General features: G+C 46.0%; 1 protein-coding gene across 1 annotated transcript in view; it reads right to left on the reverse strand.

The window, feature by feature from the left end:
- tns1a (tensin 1a) overlaps window positions 1-22,500 on the reverse strand; it is a 129,386-nt gene that overhangs the window by 43,454 nt on the left and 63,432 nt on the right. The window contains exons 4-11 of the mRNA XM_062527664.1: window positions 16,053-16,091; window positions 13,891-13,932; window positions 7,799-7,848; window positions 6,257-6,425; window positions 5,351-5,401; window positions 4,899-5,021; window positions 2,502-2,566; window positions 1,698-1,781 (exon numbers count right to left, since the gene is read on the reverse strand). Of these exons, the coding sequence (XP_062383648.1) occupies window positions 1,698-1,781; window positions 2,502-2,566; window positions 4,899-5,021; window positions 5,351-5,401; window positions 6,257-6,425; window positions 7,799-7,848; window positions 13,891-13,932; window positions 16,053-16,091 (623 nt within the window). The remainder of the gene's footprint in view (window positions 1-1,697; window positions 1,782-2,501; window positions 2,567-4,898; window positions 5,022-5,350; window positions 5,402-6,256; window positions 6,426-7,798; window positions 7,849-13,890; window positions 13,933-16,052; window positions 16,092-22,500) is intronic.

Consider the following 22,500-nt stretch of genomic DNA (forward strand, 5'->3'; position numbering starts at 1 on the left):
ACAGGAGCAGCCCTGAGGTGCAGGCAAACGCAGGGCTGAGCTGAGCTGCTGTTCTGGGAACAGTTTCTGCACTTCCATAATCCGTGTGGATGTTTTGTTTAATTGAATTGCAGTCAACTAGTCCAGAGACTGGCTGTAGCATGAGGTGCCCTATTGTCTGAACGTTGCCCTGTAGTATTGTATGGAAATGTGCCCATGTAGGAGAGCATGTGTGCTAAATGAAGTGTGTTTTTTAATGCTACATGTTGGACTGACAAACCACTCAATAAATCAGCGTTTTCTTTTTAAACAGAATGGTTTCATTTTTTGCCACAAAAAAAAACCCAGCCTCGGTTTGGGGCTCTCTGCAAAACAACTGGACATAATATTTTGGTTTTGAGCAGCTCATATTTTGCTAACTAAAACGTCACAAACACGCAATGCGTTTCATAAATTATCTTCTCTGGACCTCATCGCACAAAGCCATCGGCATTTTTGTTTTAATGCAGCCTCTTTCCAAAACGCTACGGAACGTTTCGAGGGTAGATTCTGTCTGACAGTCTGATTACATTGTCGGCTTATAGTCATTCTGCGAGCCAAGGTAATTATCAGCATCTTATTATTTCAAAGCCTCTTGAAAGAAAAAAAACAAGGGAGGGAGGAAGAGGAGGAACGGACAAGAGTCCAGGCCGAGGGATTGTCTGCATTCCGCAGACATAACGGTGGCTTCCTCTGTTCCTGTTTTCGAGCAGCCGTGGGTTCCCAGACGGAGATTAAGCACGGTTCCGATTCTGCTTTTCTGAAGAGAGAGATTCTCCAGTGAAAATCTCCCTGTGAAAAAATTAGCCCAGCAATAGCGAGGGCCAACTATAGCATCAGCCGCGCTGTCATTTACGCAAGACTAATCCCCCTACTGAGGGAGACGATTCTTCAGGATCGCAAAACTAAAAAAAAAATGCTGCTCTGTAATATTTGTCTGACCTGTCTTACATTTGAACATTATGAAAAATGATTGATCCAAAAAAACCGCTAACTGCTTTTTGATTCAACTCCATTGTGTTCATTACTACAGAGTTACTAGGGGCTATGAAACTGCTAGATAAGAGGGGCTTCCAATCCGTTTACACTTGTTGAATGTGTGTGTGTGTGTGTGTGTGTGTGTGTGTGTGTGTGTGTGTGTGTGTGTGTGTGTGTGTGTGTGTGTGTGTGCGTGTGTGTGTCTGTGTGTGTGTGTGTGTGTGTGTGTGTGTGTGTGTGTGTGTGTGTGTGTGTGGTTTCAGAGCACAGGTCTGGACTGGGGCCATCAAGCATGCCTGCGATGACAGATTGTTGGGGGGAAATCTGTTCGGGCAGGAGGGGGTCAGGTGGTCTTTGATCAGGTAGCCAAAGACTTCCCCCCTCTATCATGCCAAGGGTGCCAATCCTGCCAAGCAACTGACCCAACAGAACTACCGAGGCAAAACGACCCCGCTAAATAAAATAATAATAATAAAAAAAACACGTCAGTCAAAACATGTCGGCCCCTTTACTGTGTTTGAACATGGACATTATGAGGACAGCTGTAAGCTCCTGCCCTCCCTCCCTCTCCCCCCTGAAGCATTCATGAGTACAGCAGTAGTGGGCTGGCTAGCGGCTAGCGGCTAGCGGCTAGCAGCCACAGCAGCAGCCGTGGTGGACAGCAGTTAGCCTGCGTGTCTGCGGCTCTCACGCCCACTCACCTCCTCTGGGACGGCTGGCCCACTGGCAGGGCTTTGTCTTCATAAAAGCGCTTCATGGCGAACCTGTCCAGGGCCTGGTCAGCACTGCGGAGAGCAAAGACACATCAGAGAGGGCCCAGGGGGGAAGGAGTGGCCTCCATTACGGCCCGTTCATTTAGCTTAATGGGAAGAGACAGCAGGGCTTTCACTTTACCAGTTAGTGGCTGTGTGTGTCTGGGCCGGAGTGTGTGTGTGTGTGTGTGTGTGTGAGAGAGAGAGAGTTTCTGTGTGTGTGTGTGCACGTCTGTGTGTGCGTGTGTATGCCTCTGTGTGTGTGCGTGTGGGCGTGTGTGTGTGTGTGTGTGTGTGTGTGTGTGTGTGTGTGTGTGTGTGTTTGTGTGTGTGTGTGAGAGAGAGAGAGTTTCTGTGTGTGTGTGCACGCCTGTGTGTGTGTGTGTATGCCTGTGTGTGTGTGTGTGTGTGTGTGTGTGTGTGAATGCCTATGTGTGTATGTATGTGTGTGTGCGTAAGTGCGTGCGTGTGTGTGTGTGTGTGCGCGTCTGTCACACACTGTGTATTCCTGGCACAAAAGGGGCCAGTGATACGAAGTTAACCTGAATTTGTCTGTGGGCTGCTGGGGGGAGAGGGGGGGGGGCTTTAGCAGAGCCCGTCCCTGTCCCGTCCCCGCCGCCTGGGCCATTCATCACTAGCTGACACTCCCGCTGTGGGGACTCGGAGCAGCACAGCAGGCTAAGACAGAATTATGGCCCAAATCGCCGCTCCTCAAGCGAGGGGCCGTTCTCGCTCTCGCTCTCGCTCCCTTACCTGGCAGAGATGTTGCTGTAGTGCATGTAGGCCGCGATCACCACCCCGGTCCGACCCCGATTGCCCTGCAGAGAGGGGGGGGGGGGGGGGGGGGGATGGAGGGATGGAGGGAGTAAGGGTTAGTGAGAGAGGGAGAGCCTTGGGAAGGAGGCTGTCCATAACCATAGCCCAAAAATAAACACTGATTAAAATGCCCCTATTCCTTAACCTCCTTTTATATAGTTCATGTAGAAGTGACATCCATGTTAAAGTCAGCCTTTAGTTTAGTTTAAGGGGTGTTTCATGATATTGCCACATGAAATACCTCTTGACCAATCAAAAATCAATTTGCCCTGAAAGCAATTTGATTGACCTAACTGTTGCACACATCTAGTTTCTGAAGGTACTTTGCGCATGTTCTCATTGTGGAACATATCTGAATAGCTATTAGTCACAGCTCCCCAAATTGAATATCCAGATGAACGTCAAGATCTTTTCTGTGTGTGACTTGAGCAGAGCCTTTGCTGTTGTCTTGGTTTCATTCGCCCACCCTGGCATCTTACAGGGCTGCATGAATATGGATGCTAGCACCATAACGATCTAGTTCTTTTCCATGATCGCTTTGGAGGACACAACAACAGGATGCCCACAGATCCGGAGACAGAAAATCTCACCAAGGCACCAAGGGGGGGAGAAAAAAAAACGTCCACAAAAATAGACATCGCTTTGGCAATCCGAGCCAGCGCTGCAGTCATGCTCGAGCAACTGCAGCTAATTCTCATGAATCTGAGATTGCAGGGCACAGCATCCTCGTCCCGAAAAACAGCACACACACACGCACACACACACACACACACACACACACACACACACACACACACACACACACACACACACACACACACAAAACAGCCTCGGCTCTGTACTTGCAGCTGTTTTTTTCTTGTTCTTTTATGTTCTGAAATGCCTCAATTGGTGGAAAGTGCTGTTGGATGGGGAAGTGGGTTGGGGAGAGATGATTGGGCTGGTCGGGACACAGCCGTGGCATTGTGGGGGCCCAGAAAGGAGCGTCACGACGGCTGTCAGCTGGAACTAGAGAGGGGAGCGATTGAGCGAGAGAGCCAAGCAACGGGGGTACAGTTAATCAAATAGCCCCTTGCTGCTCTGAATGGAGGCTATTAACTCCCCCCCACCTCCCCCCTCTCCACACTCCCTCTACTCTCCTTCCCTTTCCCCCTCTACACAACCCCCCCCCCACCTCACCCCCCACTCCACACACACACACACACACACACACACACACACACACACACACACACATCTCTCAATACAAGCCCCCCCCTCCAAACCCCCAACCCCAATCCCCTCCAACACCACACCACAAGCTTCCATTTCCACGGGAGCAAAAATGGGGCTGTGGTGGTATCCCGGGCGACGCAGTGTTGTGGACGCTCGGCGGAGAGAACACACACACTTAATGACTCGCTTTATTTACACTGCGCGGCCGTCCGCAGAGCCGTGGAGCCGCCGAGCGATCGGGTTGCCTTTCAAAGCCCCGCCGCCCGCTGCCGGCCACTGCCGCCGCCGCCGCGCGGAGAGAGAGCAGAACAGAGGAGGGGAAACGGCCCCTGGACCGGACTGGACGCTCACTGATGAAGCCGTACTGAGCCACGGGGGCTCTGCTCGCTACTGCTGTGTTTCTTGATTGAACTCGTTTTTCTTTTTCTTTTTGTTGATATTGTTGGCATCGAAGCGGGTGCCAGTGTGTGCGTGCATGTGTGTGTGTGTCTGTGTGTGTGTGTGTGTGTGTTTATGTCTGACAGAGAAAGTGAGAGCGATAGAGAGAGAGAGAGAGAGAGAGAGAGAGAGAGAGAGAGAGAGAGAGAGAGAGAGAGAGAGAGAGAGAGAGAGAGAGAGAGAGGAGAGAGAGAGAGGGGGGGGGGAGAGTCTCGCACACAAAGCTGTAGACTGCTGCTGCACTGTAGCTCAGCAAATCAACAGCATTTTAAAACATCTCAACCCATTCAGTGTGCGCACCACCCAACCGTCTCAAATGAGGTCCATACCAGTATGCACCCCCAAACACATGTAAACCTGAACCACACACACTCCATCCACACCACAGTATAAGATAAGGATGCATTAACATCCCCCCCACAGTGTGACGGTGGGGGTCAAGGGCAATGGTAGAAGAGCGCCCCCTACTGTCTGTTCCGTAAACACACAGCTACAGTCTCACAGGGGAGTCTTCAGTGCGTGAGCTACTTATTCACTCTACTGTGGTCTGGCCTGAACAAATCAAGAAAAGCAAAAATTGGCAAAAAATGCTCCAAAAGGAAAAATAAGTGATGTGTGTGTGTGTGTGTGTGTGTGTGTGTGTGTTTGCCAATGCTTATTAGTGAATGTGTGCAGGCTCACCTTGTTGTGTAGAACGACTACATTGTGTATGTCTGCATTGAGCCAGGTGTCCATGGCCTTGCAGATGCTACAGATCTTGTCCAGGGCAGGTGCATGTTGATCGGGCCAGCCAAAGTCCATGACCTGATACCGTACACACACAGAAAGGTGAGGAGTCATTGTCAATACAGGATGAGGTGAATTTCAGTTATAACAACAACAGACTATGTCGTTGGGTTACAGTATGAGTGTGTGTGGGAGTGAGTGAAAGAGAGTGAGAAAGAAAGAAAGCAAGAGAGAGAAAATACAAAGAAAAACAGATATGCAGAACCTGAGAGAGACACAGTGGGATGAGGGACAGACACAGCAGTGTAATAAAACAGGCCTGCAAGACAAGAACACGCTTTACGGAGCACAAAATGAACACAACCTAATGATATGAGCATGACATTTCATCTGATGCGAGAGCTCACCTTTGGGTTCAGCTTGACGATGTCATTTCGGTGCTCACTCAAGTTAAGAACCTGTAACCATGGGAACAGGAGCATTAAAGAGGAGAGGCACGAGTTCATACAACTCTAAAAGCCCTAGACTACTTAAAATGGATAAGCATTTTCGAGACCTAAGTCTGGATCATTTAGAAGATTGGCAAAGTATAAAAGTCTAATCATAGCTAATTCAATAGCTGGGCATTAATTGCTAATTGCTATGAACAAAACAAGATCATAAGTGCACATTTCAGTAAATCAGGTCAATGATTCCATGTCACACAATGGCTTTAGTTCATGCACAAGATACTTTGCTCATTCTTTTGCTATTAGTAACGTACTTTGCACTTAATTTGTCATGAAATTAGCCCCCCAAAAATCAACACAGGGAACGATCCTCCCTAGTTCATTCAAGAGGGTTTGATGTGGACCCATACGAATGACACCACAGTAACAGCACTGTGGGCAAACCAGCAGTTCCCCTGCTGAGATCAACAAAGCCCCTTTAGACGGCTAGACATAACACTACACTGCCTCATGAACACACACACACACACACACACACACACACACACACACACACACACACACACACACACACACACACACACACACACACACACACACACACACACACACACACACACACACACACACACACACACACACACACACACACACACAGACACATATGTGATGGCCATATGCGTCTGGGTTACATTATTGACAAGTCCCTTTGGATAAAAAAATGTCTGCTAACTGAATTAATCTAAATGTATATAAAAGAAAATATAATATAAAAGTATATACATATAACACAATATAATATATAATATTATATTTATATATAATATAGGCCTAATATATAAAAGTAAAGGTCATGAAGTTCACCAGGTAGTGCTCTCCGTGCTTGGACCTCATCATGGCGGCCACGTCCTTCAGGTGGGAGGTGTAGCCTTGCTCGTCGGAGCCCGTGGGGAAGGACAGCGAGATGATCCGCTCCGTGATGTACACCAGGTCCACCTCCGTGTCGTCCAGGTTCTGGATCATACTCAGGCTCCTGGTGGCGCACACACACACACACACACACACACACACACACACACACACACACAAACACACACAGTAGAAACATGTCAGGACATTGAATATCCATAAACATAGAATACAAAACGTGGTAAAATTCATATATGTGCATCTGCACACACACACACATCTGCACACACACACACACACACACACACACACACACACACACAGGAAACATGAACATAGACGTACAGTATGCGTACACACTTACACAGACACAAAGTAGCGATTGGCTTTGGTCTACACTTATATCTCTGACTAATATTCTTAATGTCTCAGTCATATCTCTTTGCGGGCCGCTCATCTCTCATGTTAATCTGGCTTAGTCTCACAGGGAGTGTTATTGTGACAGACACAACGCAACGCTTCAGTTACATGCCCGGTGTAACCTCCCTAACCCTCACTACAGTAATTTCCTGTGTATTAGTAGCATTGTGTACAGTATAAGCCGCAGAACAGTGTCTTATGCAAGTTAAAAGAAGCAAAACCATAGTAATGCCATACTAACTGCCCCCGTGTATTAACCTCATAGCTGAAGACATTTCGCAAAATCAATGTACTGTATAAGCCGCGCAATATCCTAGTATCCATAGTAACATATCCATATCCATCTTAAAACAGTGAGTGTAGAGAGATACTTAAAACGAGAGAGAGAGAGAGACAGACATAGAGGCACGGTTTCATTTCCGTCACATTTTGACTTTTTTTTAAAATCTTTTGTCTTCACACTCAGTCAAAACAGCCTGCCTGAAACGTCCCCCAAGTTAACTACAAGCAGGTCCCCTCTTAAGTTTGATGTCTTCAGTTTTGACATCCTTGTCCCATCTGTCCTGTGTTGCCTCATTGCCGGCTAATAAGCACGGGGACAGACTCAACACACGGCCCATGCATGTTGACAGACTTCTGGATGCCAAACTTCCAGCGCTCCCCCTCCATTCACACTTTAAGAAGAATGACCTCCTATAAGGAGGCCCGATGAGGAACACGGCGGGATGAAAAGGCTTTAATTAGATACACAGCCTCGAGATGGGGACCTTGGCAGACAGATGCGGGAGAGAGAGAGAGAGAGATGCAGAGCAGACGCAGACACAGTCAATCACCACGAGACCACATGGCCCAGAGACGAGCTTTGGACATGAGACATGGGGTGGGCGGGCGGGCACACACACACACACACACACACACACACACACACACACACACACACACACACACACACACACACACACACACACACACACACACAGAGAGAGAGAGAGAGAGAGAGAGAGAGAGAGAGAGAGAGAGAGAGAGAGAGAGAGAGAGAGAGAGAGAGAGAGAGAGAGAGAGAGAGAGTGCTCTTACCGTGAGGGTCTCTGACGAGAATCCATGCTTCTGGTGGATTTGGTAGATCCCTATTAAAAGATATTGGAAAATGAATTAGGGCTACAATATCAATATGCATATTTTCACTGTTGATAAAGGTATATTTTGTAGCTGTCTAGCTTTTGTACATTTATTTTCAATCATTTTGATGACATTCAAAAGGGGAAAAAACACCTGTGATTCCCAATAGCCACCGAGGTTTTTCCCTATGTCATTTCTGTGATTTGGGCACACAACTGTTTGACCACAATACCTCATTTAGTAGGCGTGCTAGCTTTTTATCAGTGCCAGGTGTTCTGATGTCAGTGTTTGGCTGGCAGATCTGAGGGCTATTAGCTAGTTAGCTTGTTAGCTTTACACAGGAACTCCTTAAAGTGGCAAACAATAAAATCTACCATTCTTCTCACGTGGATTTAGTGATGTAGGTATGATGAATAACAAACAACAACAACAACAACAATGACAACAACAACAACACATAGCAACATGCAAAACATAGAAACAATTCTGGTAGCCTGCACAATATTATATTACATGAATCACACATCAGAGTCTACTGTTCAACTGAGACCTATTTTCTTATTATGATCTCACCTACAGTACAGAGAACATTGTCTTATTACATACAAATGTGCATCATGCATAGTGTTTATTGGGTAGATGAACGTTATCCACATTGACAGAAAATAATGACTATTGTCCTGATGATGGGTATGCTTCTCATCAAGTTCCATTAGTACAGAAGTGTCAAAAGGCAGATGACTTTTATTGTGAAAAAATGAGCAGGTTTGAACAATTGCCAATTTCTATATTTGTTCCTGGGATCCACCAATAAAGTCAGACAATACACATCAGAGACGTCTGCCGCCCATTCAGCCAATTAGATCACTTTCTTTGTGTCTCAAGGGTTGAGTTCAAGATGTGCGCGATATCTGCTAACCATCTGCACCTAAATCATCTTGCTCCATGTAAATCACACTTCAGACCATCAGCAAACTCTTGTCACGAATCTTATGATAGGAATGATACGAGCGACTGCATGTACTCGAGCTCTACAGGATGTGTTCACTTTTTAAAAAAAAAGAGGCGCCTTGAACGTGCCACGCTTCAGAAAAGCAAGACAATGTCCTCAACATCAAACAGAGCATCTAAAACAAGGCCGTGCCGTGCTTGGTGAGGAGCGTGAAGCGGAGAATTGAAAACAAAGCCCATGAGGACGCGCGAAGGCCCCACGTGTGTATTTGCGGCTCGCATGGACTACGCCACACATGCGGAGTGGTCAGTGGAATGTTGAAAGGACATGAGCTATATTCTGCAGCATGTCCCCAAAAAATTCACTGACACCAACCTTCCGCCTGTAATTTGAGACTATTCAATCTGCATCAAAATAGTGGTACGGAGGACAATTAAATTTCCAAGCCGAAGCGCTGATTTGATTACAGGGAAGTGCAAAAAGACTCTGTCTTGGAGTCTTGGAATTTGAAAGTAAAGTCTGTATGAAGACTAGAAGAGAGTTGGTACGATATCCTTCAAAACCCTTTACAGACAACACTGTCTTGATAAGTCTAAGTACATGTAGCGTACGATAAACTCACTGTCAACAAGGTAGTGAGAGTATAACTTTATCATTAAGGATTCTGCATCTTATGTATCGCCGTATGAAGTATCAGACAATGCCAATAACAAACAGGAAGTGGAATATCATGTAATTATATTCACTGAGATTTTATAAGATTAACTTGGATGAGATCATCAGGGTTTGGACCAGGCTACTCTGAGGAGGAAGGGATTCCAGAGGATGCCAGACTCTCAGCTGTTTCAGTCAGTATGAGTCTACACAGGGAAAACAGAGTTTATGTGTGTGTGTGTGTGTGTGTGTGTGTGTGTGTGTGTGTGTGTGTGTGTGTGTGTGTGTGTGTGTGTGTGTGTGTGTGTGTGTGTGTGTGTGTGTGTGAGAGAGAGAGAGAGAGAGAGAGAGAGAGAGAGAGAGAGAGAGAGTGTGTGTGTGTGTGTGTGTGTCTGTGTGTGTGTGTGTGTGTGTGTGTGTGTGTGTGTGTGTGTGTGTGTGTGTGTGTGAAGCGTGGAAAACAATGTATTTTAAATGGGCTGGGAGGTTATGGGCACTTGCTCTGAGTCAGCTGCGAAGACTACTGGTAGCGTGTCATTTCCTCCCAATAAGACTCTTGTCTGAGAAGAAGAAACTATAATGAAATCCATTATCCTCGCCAAGACAACAAGAAACAGATGTTCTTGGGAAAGAAAAAAAAAAGAGGCAAAGTCCCGTGTAGCAAAGAGAAAAACAAACACAAATGTATAGGATGCTATGAAACAGAGAGTATTTCGTTTGCATCATTCTGGATGTATGTGTACTTGGTAAGTTAGAGAGATGAACCACAGACAGATATTTGTGGCATAAAAGAAAGAACCAAATCCAATATCCATACAAACAGACCCCTCTCCCATTCCTTCTATCTCTACTGCTCTATCTCTCTCATTACTCCCCTCTCTCTCCCTCCATCTATCTCTTTCTGTATCCCATGCTTTCTCTGTGTCTCAATTAGCCTCTCTCTCATTCTCCAGGTCTCTTTTTCCCTAACTTTCTCTTCCCCCTCCCTAATTCCTCTCTCTCTCTCTCTCTCTGCTAGAACCATCATCTCTTGTAAAACCACTAGCACCCATTCCCTGCAGGCTTTCCTTAATCTACCCAGCCAGTCATCCAGCCATCCAGTCTTCTACCCAACCAGCTCAATATCCATCCCTCCATCCCTCCATCTCTCCATCCCTCCATCTCTCCCTCCGTCCAGCCAGACAGACAGCCAGTGGTGGCCGACCGGCAGCCCCACCGCCACCTCCAGAGGCCAAGAGAGAGAGAGAGGGAGAGAGAGAGGGAGAGAGAGGGAGAGAGAGATGGAGAGAGGGAGAGATAGAGAGAGAGAGGGAGAGAAAGAGAGAGAGAGAGAGAGACCAGAGAGCCGCTTCAGCACAATCCTGCTCTGCACTGAGATTGAAACCATCTGCAGATATGAGCTTTGCCTGTGCACTCACACGCTGTGTGTTCTCTCTCTCTCTCTCCCTATCTCTCCTCCTTTCTCCCTCAAACACACACACACACACACACACACACACACACACACAAACACAAACACACACAAACACACTCTGACACTGATGGCTAAACAAATGAACTAACTTAGTAATAGTGGAAAGAAAAGACAAGAAAGAGAAATGGATTGGGAGAGGATTGTGTCACACATTGAGAATGAGAGGTGTCTCCCAGATATGTAAAGTCAGAGTGTTATCCTCTTTCTGACTAAATCAAACCCACTATCTAAATGGGCCCTCCACAGCCTATACTACCCAAATGCGTTCTAAATCAGCCTACCTTGAACAGGTGGCCGGTGCTTTTTCTCCATGCCGACCTGAGGTTGAAGAGGCGTCTCCATAGCGACCTGGCTGGGTTCATGCTTCCTACGTCGCTTCGTGCGTTTTCCCCCTAAATCAGCTGTTTTGCTCCTGCCGCCACAACTTTTAATCACGGGTCTGAGACCGAGGCAAACAGAGCCATGGCAATGTCTCTAAGTCCTACTCATGCCGTTTCTTACGCTTCTCACCGAACTCTCCTCTCCTCTTCTCTCTTCTCCTCTCCTCTCATCTCTTCTCTTTTCTTTCTTTTTTCCATCCTCTCTTTCTTTCCCTAACACTACCTCTTTCTTTCCCTCCCTCTTTCAGCTCTCTCCTCCCTCCCTGCAGTCATCTCTGACTTTTTTTCCCATTTCTCTCTTTTCACTCACACATGCTGCGTGTTTAGTGAGGGGAGGTGTGTCTCTCTGTGTGTGCATGCGTCTCTCTCTCTCTGTGTGTGTGTGTGTGATTATGATTGTATGTTTATGTGTGCCTCTGTGTGCAACAAGCTCACACGTGCACCCCCCCACACACACTTGTGTTCTACAGATTACAGGCCAGAAATAAGATTCATGTCTGATGGGGGGGGGATTTAAAGCCTGTATCTGTGATCTAATCCAAGCATTAACTCTCTAGGAATCATGGCATCCCTCTGCCGCCCTTCCCCCTAAACTAGTGACCTAGCGCTCCTCTGCCGCCCTGCCCCCTAAACTAGTGACCTAACGCTCCTCTGCCTCTCCTCGCCTCAAGCTGTTCCGGGTCAGAGTGTTGTCACAGCTCTGTTGGCCTTCTCACAAACAAATAAAGACCTATCACCCATCCCTACTTTATCATAAACAAACACAAAACACAGCATTTAGCTTCCATATCAGTTATTTAAGACTCATATAAGTATCACATAACTGATATTGGAGTTGATGCTGTATTTTAAAACTCATATGAATATCAAATGGCTGGTATCAGAGTTAATGCTGTGTTTTCAGGCTTATACATATGACTGGTATTTTGTATTTTGCCACCAAGTCCCGTTCCTGTTCCATCTGATGTTTTCCACCTTCCTGGGACGCGAAAGTGTAGCACAGCTGACCGTGGCTGATTTGATTTCCCAAACAATGGGCCACTCACTCTGAGAAGGACACTGCGTTGCACACAGTCTCTAACCTAATAATAAATACATGCCCCCTCGTTTCCTCTTTCTGTGAGAACAACTACCGGAGAGGAAGAAATTATAGTTATATCTGTCGGTGTGTGCGTGTGTGTGTGTGTGTGTGTGTGTGTGTGTATATGTGTGTGGGGAGTGAGGCAAAGAGAAAGGGAGAGTGTGAAGTAAGAGTGAGATGAAAATGGCCAGTATTCATGCGCCCAGAAACACTACATGATGCTGCAACAGCAATTGACGGGCATTAAAAATCTCAAAATGGATGGAAAAAATGCCTGAAAACGCAGAGTTGTGGCAGTGTAATGGAGACCGTCTCATATTGGCTGAGGTCCTGTCTCCCGCCGGCACATCTTGTGATGGATTTCCAGGCAAGAAAATGGCCGCCTAACCACATGCACTGTGTCACAAGCTAGGGGTCAGCACGGAACTATGGGTAATTTCTGAGAGGCGAACACAAGATACCCAAGCTGCAGTAGTAAGCAGTTCTGCCACAATTGTGTCTTTGTGATACTTTTTTACCCTTTCTTTTGAATATCTCTCTTTTGTTCTCTCTCTCTCTCTCTGTATGTGTGTGTGTGTGTGTGTGTGTGTGTGTGTGTGTGTGTGTGATGTGTGTGTGTGTGTGTGTGTGTGTGTGTGTGTGTGTGTGTGTGTGTCTGTGTGTGTCTGTGTGCGTGTGTGTGCGTGTGTGTGTGTGTGTGTGTGTGTGTGTGTGTGTGTGTGTGTGTGTGTGTGTGTGTGTGTCTGTGTCTGTGTGCGTGTGTATGTGTGTGTGTGTGTGTGTGTGCATAATGTGCAACTCTCCCCTTTCAAACAGCAACCGAACATCCCAAGGGTCCTACCCAAGTTCAGACCAATACTAGTATCATATCTTCATAATAATCTCAATGGCAAATAATGCCATGCCAACAGAATCCTTTGGAATGCCACATGATGGGCTGCTGTCATAGCCAATAGTTAGATTATTAGATTAAGATCATAGAGCGCTCCACTCTAGAATCTTTGGTTCGTTCACACATTGTCAAAAAGGACCTCTTCAGAGATGCATGATGAGAGTTTCTGTGTGACTGACTGCTTTTGGTGTTTGATGGCTTTGTTGTTTATGTGACGCAAATGATTTTGGACTCAAGGGCATGGCTTGAAGATTGTTTTTGTGCTTTTCAGATGGAATTAAAACAATAGCAATTATAAGAATGACTTGCTACTTCCTGTCTTGTGCTTTCTGATGAACTGCAGTTACAAGGGAGCCAGGAAAAATAGTAGCCTCCATGACACCCTACCGCTCAATCGACAGTGGGTCTGGAAAGGCTTCTTTGACATAACTAGCAGTGGAATGTAACCTGAATTGGTGCATTAAACACCTACCAAATCATTTCAGACGTTTCAGATTTCAGATTCAAATTTGTTAACAGGTTTGTCTGGGTTTTCCCAGGCTAGAGAAATAGGGGAAGAGGAGAAGAAAAAGACTGGATTGAGAGAAGAAGAGAGGAAGAGAGGAGGAGGAACTTACCGGAGTCTCTACATGTTTCAGAGGAAGTTCAGCAGTGGGAGGCTAAGAGAGAAAGAAAGAAAGAAAGAAAGAAAGAATAGAGAGAGTAGATTGTGAAATGTGTTTACACTGTAAGATATAAGAAGGTAGGTGCTGTTCTCACTGTATTTGTTATGACAACAAAAGAGTGTAAAGTGAGAGACAAATGGAATAGCTGGCAATGTTACAGATACACCTAATCCTCCACCTGCGACTTCTCTAGATATCTCACTAAAGCTCACACACAAACATACACATGAATAATCTCTCTGTCACACACACACACACATACACACACGCCCGCACGCGTGCATCTCGACCAGCTCCCAGTCCAGTCCAGTCCAGCCCACCATCCAGCTGTCTCTGTGGCTGCACAACCAGCAGCTGCCACCAGAGAGGGGCAGAGGGCTGTGTGTGTGTGTGTGTGTGTGTGTGTGTGTGTGTGTGTGTGTGTGTGTGTGCGCACAGCATTCAACTGTTTCTGCAGCTAACCTGCAGGCAACATCAGCAGAATCAGAACATCAACAGATCATCATTTCTTCGATATTAGCAAATAGAATAAAAATAAAAATAAAGTAATACCCATTTTACTAGATTAGCTTTGAAACTGAAATTAGCTCTAAAATCATAAATTCCCCTGTTTCCAAAAAAATGTGAATCATTAATGCTGATGTTAAAGTAATATTTAAATAAAAGATGAGCTTCTCTTATAAATATTGTTCTAAGGAGCTATAGGCCTTTACATATTGAAATACCAATGACAATCCATCCAGAGGATACATTATGAATGAACATCTGCTGAATTATGAAGTAAGGATTTCATGGAAAGAATCACTCATGTATTTTTTAGTCATCGAGGCAGGCATGGCTGTGCTGGTGGGAAAGAGAGAGAGAGAGAGAGAGAGAGAGAGAGAGAGAGAGAGAGAGAGAGAGAGAGAGAGAGAGAGAGAGAGAGTGTGTGTAGGTGTGTGTGTGTGTGTGTGTGTGTGTGTGTGTGTGTGTGTGTGTGTGTGTGTGTGTGTGTGTGTATGTGTGTGTGTGTGTGTGCATGACTGCACTCGTGGGGAGTGGAGGAGAGTAGGGTGAGAAAGGCCACTGGATTCTGACAGAAGCCCACAAGACCCACAAGACACACACACACACACACACACACACACACTAACCCTATAGGTCATACTATAACCTCTGACCCTTTGTGTTGGTTCTCACAGTCCCGTAATGTCTTAGCAAACGTAACCACTGATCACACCCACTCACCTAGTAACGGCATGCCACTGACCACAACAAAACAAGCTGCTAGCACTGTGCTACGTTTCCAGGTTCATTTACAGTAACCAAGAAATACTGTATACTGTAGTGTCATTCTACAACTCTTTGTTATTATTGCTGAGTTTGAGCTAAATAATGGCACACATAGCACTTTGCTATACTTTTTAAAATACTTTGCATTTTTTTTTTAATTATCAAGTTAATAATACAAAATGTCAACTTCATGTCAAACGGCCCCGGAAGGTTAAAGCAGTCTCAGGTCACCTAGAGAGAATGGAGATATTTCTGTTCACTCTCGCCCTCTAAACAAGCACACAGTCACGCACCATGTCCACTACTCCACAGAGGACTGGCTTTGGAGAGAGGGCAAGACAAAGGAGGGGGGGGGGGGGGGGGGGGGTGTTGCCACGGATGTCAGCGTACACACACATGACTTGTTCAGGAGTCCTATCATATGATCCATAGCTGCACGGACATAAAGAGTGAGATTGTGATGGGGATTTGGGCCATGAGCTGTGCAGTGTGTGTGTGAGTGTGAGCGAGTGTGTGTGTTTGTGTGTGTGTGTGTGTGTGTGTGTGTGAGAGAGTACAGTAAGGTGAGTGTGAACAAGGACCCAACTCTTGGAGCAGTACACACACACACACACACACACTGAGCACATGACTCAGCTGATTATCTTGTAGCAGTGAACAGTGATTATTACACATCACTATGTTACATGCAAGTACAAAAGAAAAAAGCAATGCATGCATGCATGTGTGTGTGTGTGTACTGTATGTGTGTGTGTGTGTGTGTGTGTGTGTGTGTGTGTGTGTGTGTGTGTGTGTGTGTGTGTGTGTGTGTGTGTACTGTAATAGATGGCCATGGTGCTTACCAGCTCATAGTTGGCAGCAGTCGTGCAGGCAGTGGAGACCTGTGGAGAGACAGAGAGATGAGAGCCGTCAGGACTGGGCTTCACACAACGTCAACAAATCTCCCATTAACCTTCATTTAGCTTCACACTCATTGCCACAAACACACACACACACACTGTATACACAAATTCTCTCTTACACACAAACACACACAGACACACACATATCCCTGCAGGAAAGTGGGATGCTTCCCAGTACAATTTGGACACAACTAGAAACTCATCTTCAGGAAAGGCAACACTGCCTGCTGTTCCCCCACCTAGAGTGTCTGATGTCTCTTCACCATTCCCTCATTACTGACACACACACACACACGCGCACACACACACACACACACACACACACACACACACTACACACACACACACACACACACACACACACACACACACACACTACACACACACACACACACACACACACACACTACACACACTACACACACACACACACTACACAGACACACAGACATGCACGCACACACAGACATGCACACACACACAGCCACCTGGTCATGGGGGCAACAGTGTCCAGACTGTCCTCAGACAACACGCACCTCATGAGACAAATGCCCGTACAGTATGTTCTGAACCACAGCAAGGAACACGGACACTCTTGAATAAAACATTTCATGTTTTTGGATTCTCTCTCTCTCTCTCTCTCTCTCTCTCTCTCTCTCTCTCTCTCTCTCTCTCTTTCCAGGGCTAAATTGCATTATTTCATTTTCACTGTTCTATTTTAGGGTCTGGTCACACAGGCCTTGGCTGCACTCTTGGGCTTTTTCAGTGTGAGCTATCAACAGGATGTTTTCACAGCTCAAAGAACCCAGAAACACCAGGAATAGACAGCTAATTGGAGTGTGTGTGTGTCTGTGTGTGTGTGCCAGTGTGTGTGTGTGTGTCTGTGTGTGTCTGTGTGTGTGTGTGTGTGTGTGTGTGTGTGTCTGTGTGCACACACGCGCCTGTATGTGACTAGTGGTGTTGTCATTCTGCCAGCGGATGTTTGTGTGTGACTCATGCCGGGGCCTATCAGGGGACCCCCAGTCCTAGAGGAAGGATGCCATTAGGCTCAAAGGGACACAGTATACGACCAGGGCTGTCAGTCATGAGCTCGTCAATAGACCGCCATCATCAGTGCTTTTCTGGACTGGAACTGAATCATCAAGTTTTTACAGTAAGCTGAGTTGATGGGGGGGAAAAGGGTGGTTAAAAGGACCGAGGCTTTTCAAACGCTTTCTGGGAAAATGTGAAATTAGATTGAACTCTTGTTATGTAGGAGGCAGATCAAGTCCTTTATACAATGTCATCTTCTTGTTGTGGAGACCAGAATACATTGTAGCCGTCGTTGTTTAGCTCATTGCGAAATTACATGGAACTTTCTAGACTTTAGCATAGACATTAAGAGTCATGCGTAGGAGGTTTTTTCGTGCGCTAAAAGGGTGGCGTTTGACCTCACAGTACGGGACCTCCACTGTCTCTCATGTGAAAGAGCCAGAACAGGTGAGTCACTAAACGCAGATGAGAACAGAGAGTGTGGGAAGATGTTTGCAATGTTTTTTTCAACGATCATTAAAACAATAAACACCCACCTAGCATTTTCAGACAACCACCGTGATGTGCTTGCATCTGGTGAAGTACCCGTAGGCTGATCTGAGTCAATGCTCTGTCTAGTCAAAGGCCATCTTTTGCTTATTTGTGTTAGAAAGCCAGCCAGAGACTGATCTCTGAACAGTGTTTAGACAGTATGACTCAGAGGCTTCACCGTGCAGACACGAAAGAATATGCAGACAGAACAGGAATGCAAGCTAGTCATATCACCATAAGAACACTAAATGCACCTGAACTTCTAACTCATCCATAGCCATCCATCCATCTCCTCTCCATCCCCTCCATCCATCTACCCCTCCTTCCATCCATCCACTCCTCCATCCATCCATCCATCCATCCATCCATCCATATCATCATCTTGCCACTATGCAGAGTATCCTCATAATATCCTGGTGCACTGCCTATGAACCACTATCCATTATTGACGAATTACTCTTTCTCTTGAATGGGAAACATTTCCGTTTTCACTCTTGTATCATGGTATTATGGTATGGCTTGTAGTCAAGCAACCTCAGCCTTTTCACTTACATAGACACAGCTACAATTTATGGAGGGGACCTCTGGGGTGAGACCAGAAAACACAAAAAAAACAGCACCTAATCTTTAACTACACGTTTTTTGCCATTCTAATTAAATGCCACATATAAAGCAGGATTGTGTGTGTGTGTGTGTGTGTGTGTGTGTGTGTGTGTGTGTGTGTGTGTGTGTGTGTGTGTGTGTGTGTGTGTGTGTGTGTGTGTGTGTGTGTGTGTGTGTGTGTGTGTGCGTCTGTGTCTGTGTGTATGTGTCTGTGTGTGTGTGTGTGTGTGTGTGTGTGTGTGTGTGTGTGTGTGTGTGTGTGTGTGTGTGTGTGTCAGACAGACAGATCTTCCCATGCTCCCGGAGAACGTGATGGATGGGATGTCTGCACTCTGAGAAATGTGCTGTTTTCCCCACGCGCCATGGTAACGGAGCGAGTGTAGCAAAACAGGAGCGATGTTGTGATGTGAGGGGGGAGCCAGGCCTGAGATGCATGTAATCCCCCCCCCCCCCCCCCCAACTCCAAAATCTCTGGGAGGAACTCGCTCTCACTCACACTCACAGACACTGTTCGCTCGGCAGCAGCGGAAAAGCTAACTTCAGCCAGAGGATATGATGTCTGGAGTTCAGCTAGTGCCATTATGGCATGGAGAATCTCCTGCCTATTAGACATGTTTCGAGACCAACTGCTGCAATTAATTTTGCAGTCCTTACACAGTAAGGTCTTTGTAATACCCACATCATGGATTCAGTTTCCAGGGTGAACTGATCACTGTTAATCTGTACTGTAATTGGTTTTGGATAAAAAAAATATATTTGAGTGAATGTACAGTAATATACAAAATGTATATACATTTTTAGTGAAGTCATGAAGTCATAACTAACATCTCTTCAATCTCATACCCAAATCAAAATGATTAGGCTAAAATATTAAACCTGTATCTTCTAAATGTCCTGTGCACAATGGCCTAAGTTTACAGGTGGCAGGGGATTGGTTGATGCTCGATCGGCCTGTGGGCCACGTCTTGTCATGTCTTTGGCAGTGGAGGGTGAATAGCTGATGATGAGACTTCTTTATGGAGCTCACTAGCAGTCATCACTGTATAACTTTAATAAGATACTCATGCCTCGGGCTGGGAGCAAAATATCAAGCACTGCAGCTTGGCTGGCTGGGGCTGCGAGAAACCCTGTAAAACACTTTAATATTCACACACAGGTCTCTGGAAGTGCTCTAGGTCAGTGAATTAAAATGGAGCTAAAACTCAGATACCGTGCGCCACAGGGTGGTGGAACTGGAAAAAACAGAGTACCGATCCAATGGAGCAAAGTGCATTGTGAAGATACAGTGTAAAATTCACTTCAATAGATACATTCATAAATTGACACTATTCACTATGGAGCCCAAATCACACCAAAGATTCCTGACGTGACAAGACCGACTTGCAGCGGTGTGAATTTGAAGTTGCACATAATTGCAAGCTGTAGGCCGTCGCAGAGCATTCAACATGTTTAGTCGCAGTTTCAAGTTTTTAGAACATTGTGGCTCAGCTCGGATCGTCTCGTCTCGTCTCGTCGGGAATCTTTGGTCTGAACCCTACTTAAGGTTTCCACTCCACAGTGTTAAAGTCACTCACCACCATCACACTGAAGGTCAACTTCAATCCATGTGATTTTTTTTCCTTTAAACAGTATAGTTATTTTTCAGTGCAGTTTTTCTTTAATCCTTTTTTCCACTTCAAACAATGAACAGATTACATCTGTCCAATCAGCAGGGTTAAATACATGCCCAGTGCCTCTAATTGGCACACACACACACACACACACACACACACACACACACACACACACACACACACACACACACACACACACACACACACACACACACACACACACACGCAAACATGCACACGCGCACACATGATCGTACGCACACACACACACACACACACACACACACACACACACACACACACACACACACACATCCATATACACATGCGGACCAGTGCACACACACACACACACACACACACACACACACACACAGCTGGCTTTTGACACAAAGGTCACGCTAATCTGCTGCAAAAACAATTGCACGAGTTGGCCGGCGCGCTACTTAACTTGTGAGCGGCGGCCGGCTCTTAGGAGCATATTGATTGTAATGCAAATCTGCCCTCCCATGAGCCATTGCTTCCATACTACCGTTGAAGAGGGGACGTAAATCATTCTCGAGGCCTCTAGGCTACCGCTACAGTGCTGTTCCTGTGTGTGTGTGTGTGTGTGTGTGTGTGTGTGTGTGTGTGTGTGTGTGTGTGTGTGTGTGTGTCTGTGTGTGTGTGTGTCTGTGTGTGCCTGGAATACATTCTGACGGCGCTCTGTGAATAGTTTTCCTAGCTACTACATCACTTCTCAGGTCATTAACAAGCACCTGAGAATCATTAGAGCTAAAACAGGAATAGTCGCTCTGAATGCAAGAGGGGATCCCTGGCTTACTACAAGAGATTATCATCACACACACACACACACACACACACACACACACACACACACACACACACACACACACACACACACACACACACACACACACACACACACACACACACACACACACACACACACACACACACACACACACACACACACACACACACACACACACACACACACACACACACATCACTTTCTTCAGAGGTGTGCCTCTGAATTTGCTGGCGTCGTCTCAGGAGTTTAATAAAACACGACAGGAGATGAGTTGTGGAAGGCGAAATACACTTGCATGTGGAGAGAGAGAATACCTTCTTCTGTGTGTGTGTGTGTGTGTGTGTATGTAGAGAGGGTGAGAATGCACCCTGTGTGTTTGGGTAGAGACAGAATGCACTCTATGTGTAGAGGGAGGGAACAGTGTGTATAGAGAGAGGGAATGCACTCGTGTGAGTGTGTGTGTGTGTGTGTGTGTGTGTGTGTGTGTGTGTGTGTGTGTGTGTGTGTGTGTGTGTGTAGAGACAGGGAACGTGCTCTCGTGTGGGCGTGTAGACAGAACTGCATCTGAAGGCAGCTGGAGAAGGATGAAAGGGCTTCAGTCTGCAGGTAGCCCAGAATCTTCTCTCGGACAGCGAAGCCAACTTTCTCTCGTCAATCTCATTCTTTCTCTACCTCCTCCTATAATTTCCCTCTTTGTTCTTTTTCAAACCCTTCTTTCTTTTTATCTTCCTTAAATTTGTCTCTGTCCGAAATTCCTAAATGGCTTGTTGTAAAAAGGTATTTTGTGAAAGTTTATTTCTATGTGTGTATTCTCACCAATGATTAAAAGGGCAATGGCAGGAAGACCTCTCTCACTTTAACATACAGTACATATGAAACAAACATGAGGTATACTGTTAAAAACAGTGTGAAACAAAAGATATTATGCAAGCTTGTAATCCAATGTGTCCTCACACACACACACACACACACACACACACACACACACACACACACACACACACACACACACACACACACACACTCACACACACACACACACACACACACACACACACTGAGTCTGAAGGAAAACGGATCAAGCTGGCAGGATTGCCAGGGAGCAAGGACCTTAACAAGCCTAATTTACAGATTTGGCATAACAGCCACGGGCAACAACACCGACACTAATAATGTAAGTGTCTGGGGAATACTTGGTATGAGTGAGACTTTCACTCGACCATACAAGACTGAGTGTAACCACTTGGCTGAGAGGCGAATTAATTCCACACTCGATATTCTGAGCGTAGGCTAATGTTTTGGAGTAAATTCAATAGATCAAAAAAAGAAAAAGGAAGTCGGTAGGGAGGAAAAACGGCTGTGGGCATTTCTCCAACCTTGTCTTTGATTGATTCATTAAGGTGATCCATTTCACTAAACATCAGCTATATTGCTCCGTAAACAGCGAAATAATAAACGGATCGGTTCGAGAACGCAGAAGCTAAATCAAGGGTGGAAAAAAAGGCAACATAAACATTGCAAACGACAAACCTGGTGGGCCGGCTTCACCCGAAGCTGCTCTGGAAATGACGGAGTGTCCCTTGCTTTATGTCCCGCCACACCGCTGCAGATAGGACGACCTGAGTTATGCCTCGAACAAGTGCACCGGCAAGGCAGCCGCAGCAGCAGCAGCAGCAGACGACGACGACGACGCAGGTGATTGATTCCAGCGTACGCAGACTCAGCAGGCAAGAAACGCCACCGTGAGCAAAGAGCCTCCTCGCCATTCAAGGGTTTCTCTTCTTCTCAGAGTAAT

Source organism: Sardina pilchardus, chromosome 23 (genome assembly GCF_963854185.1).
Source record: "Sardina pilchardus chromosome 23, fSarPil1.1, whole genome shotgun sequence".
NCBI lineage: Eukaryota > Metazoa > Chordata > Actinopteri > Clupeiformes > Clupeidae > Sardina > Sardina pilchardus.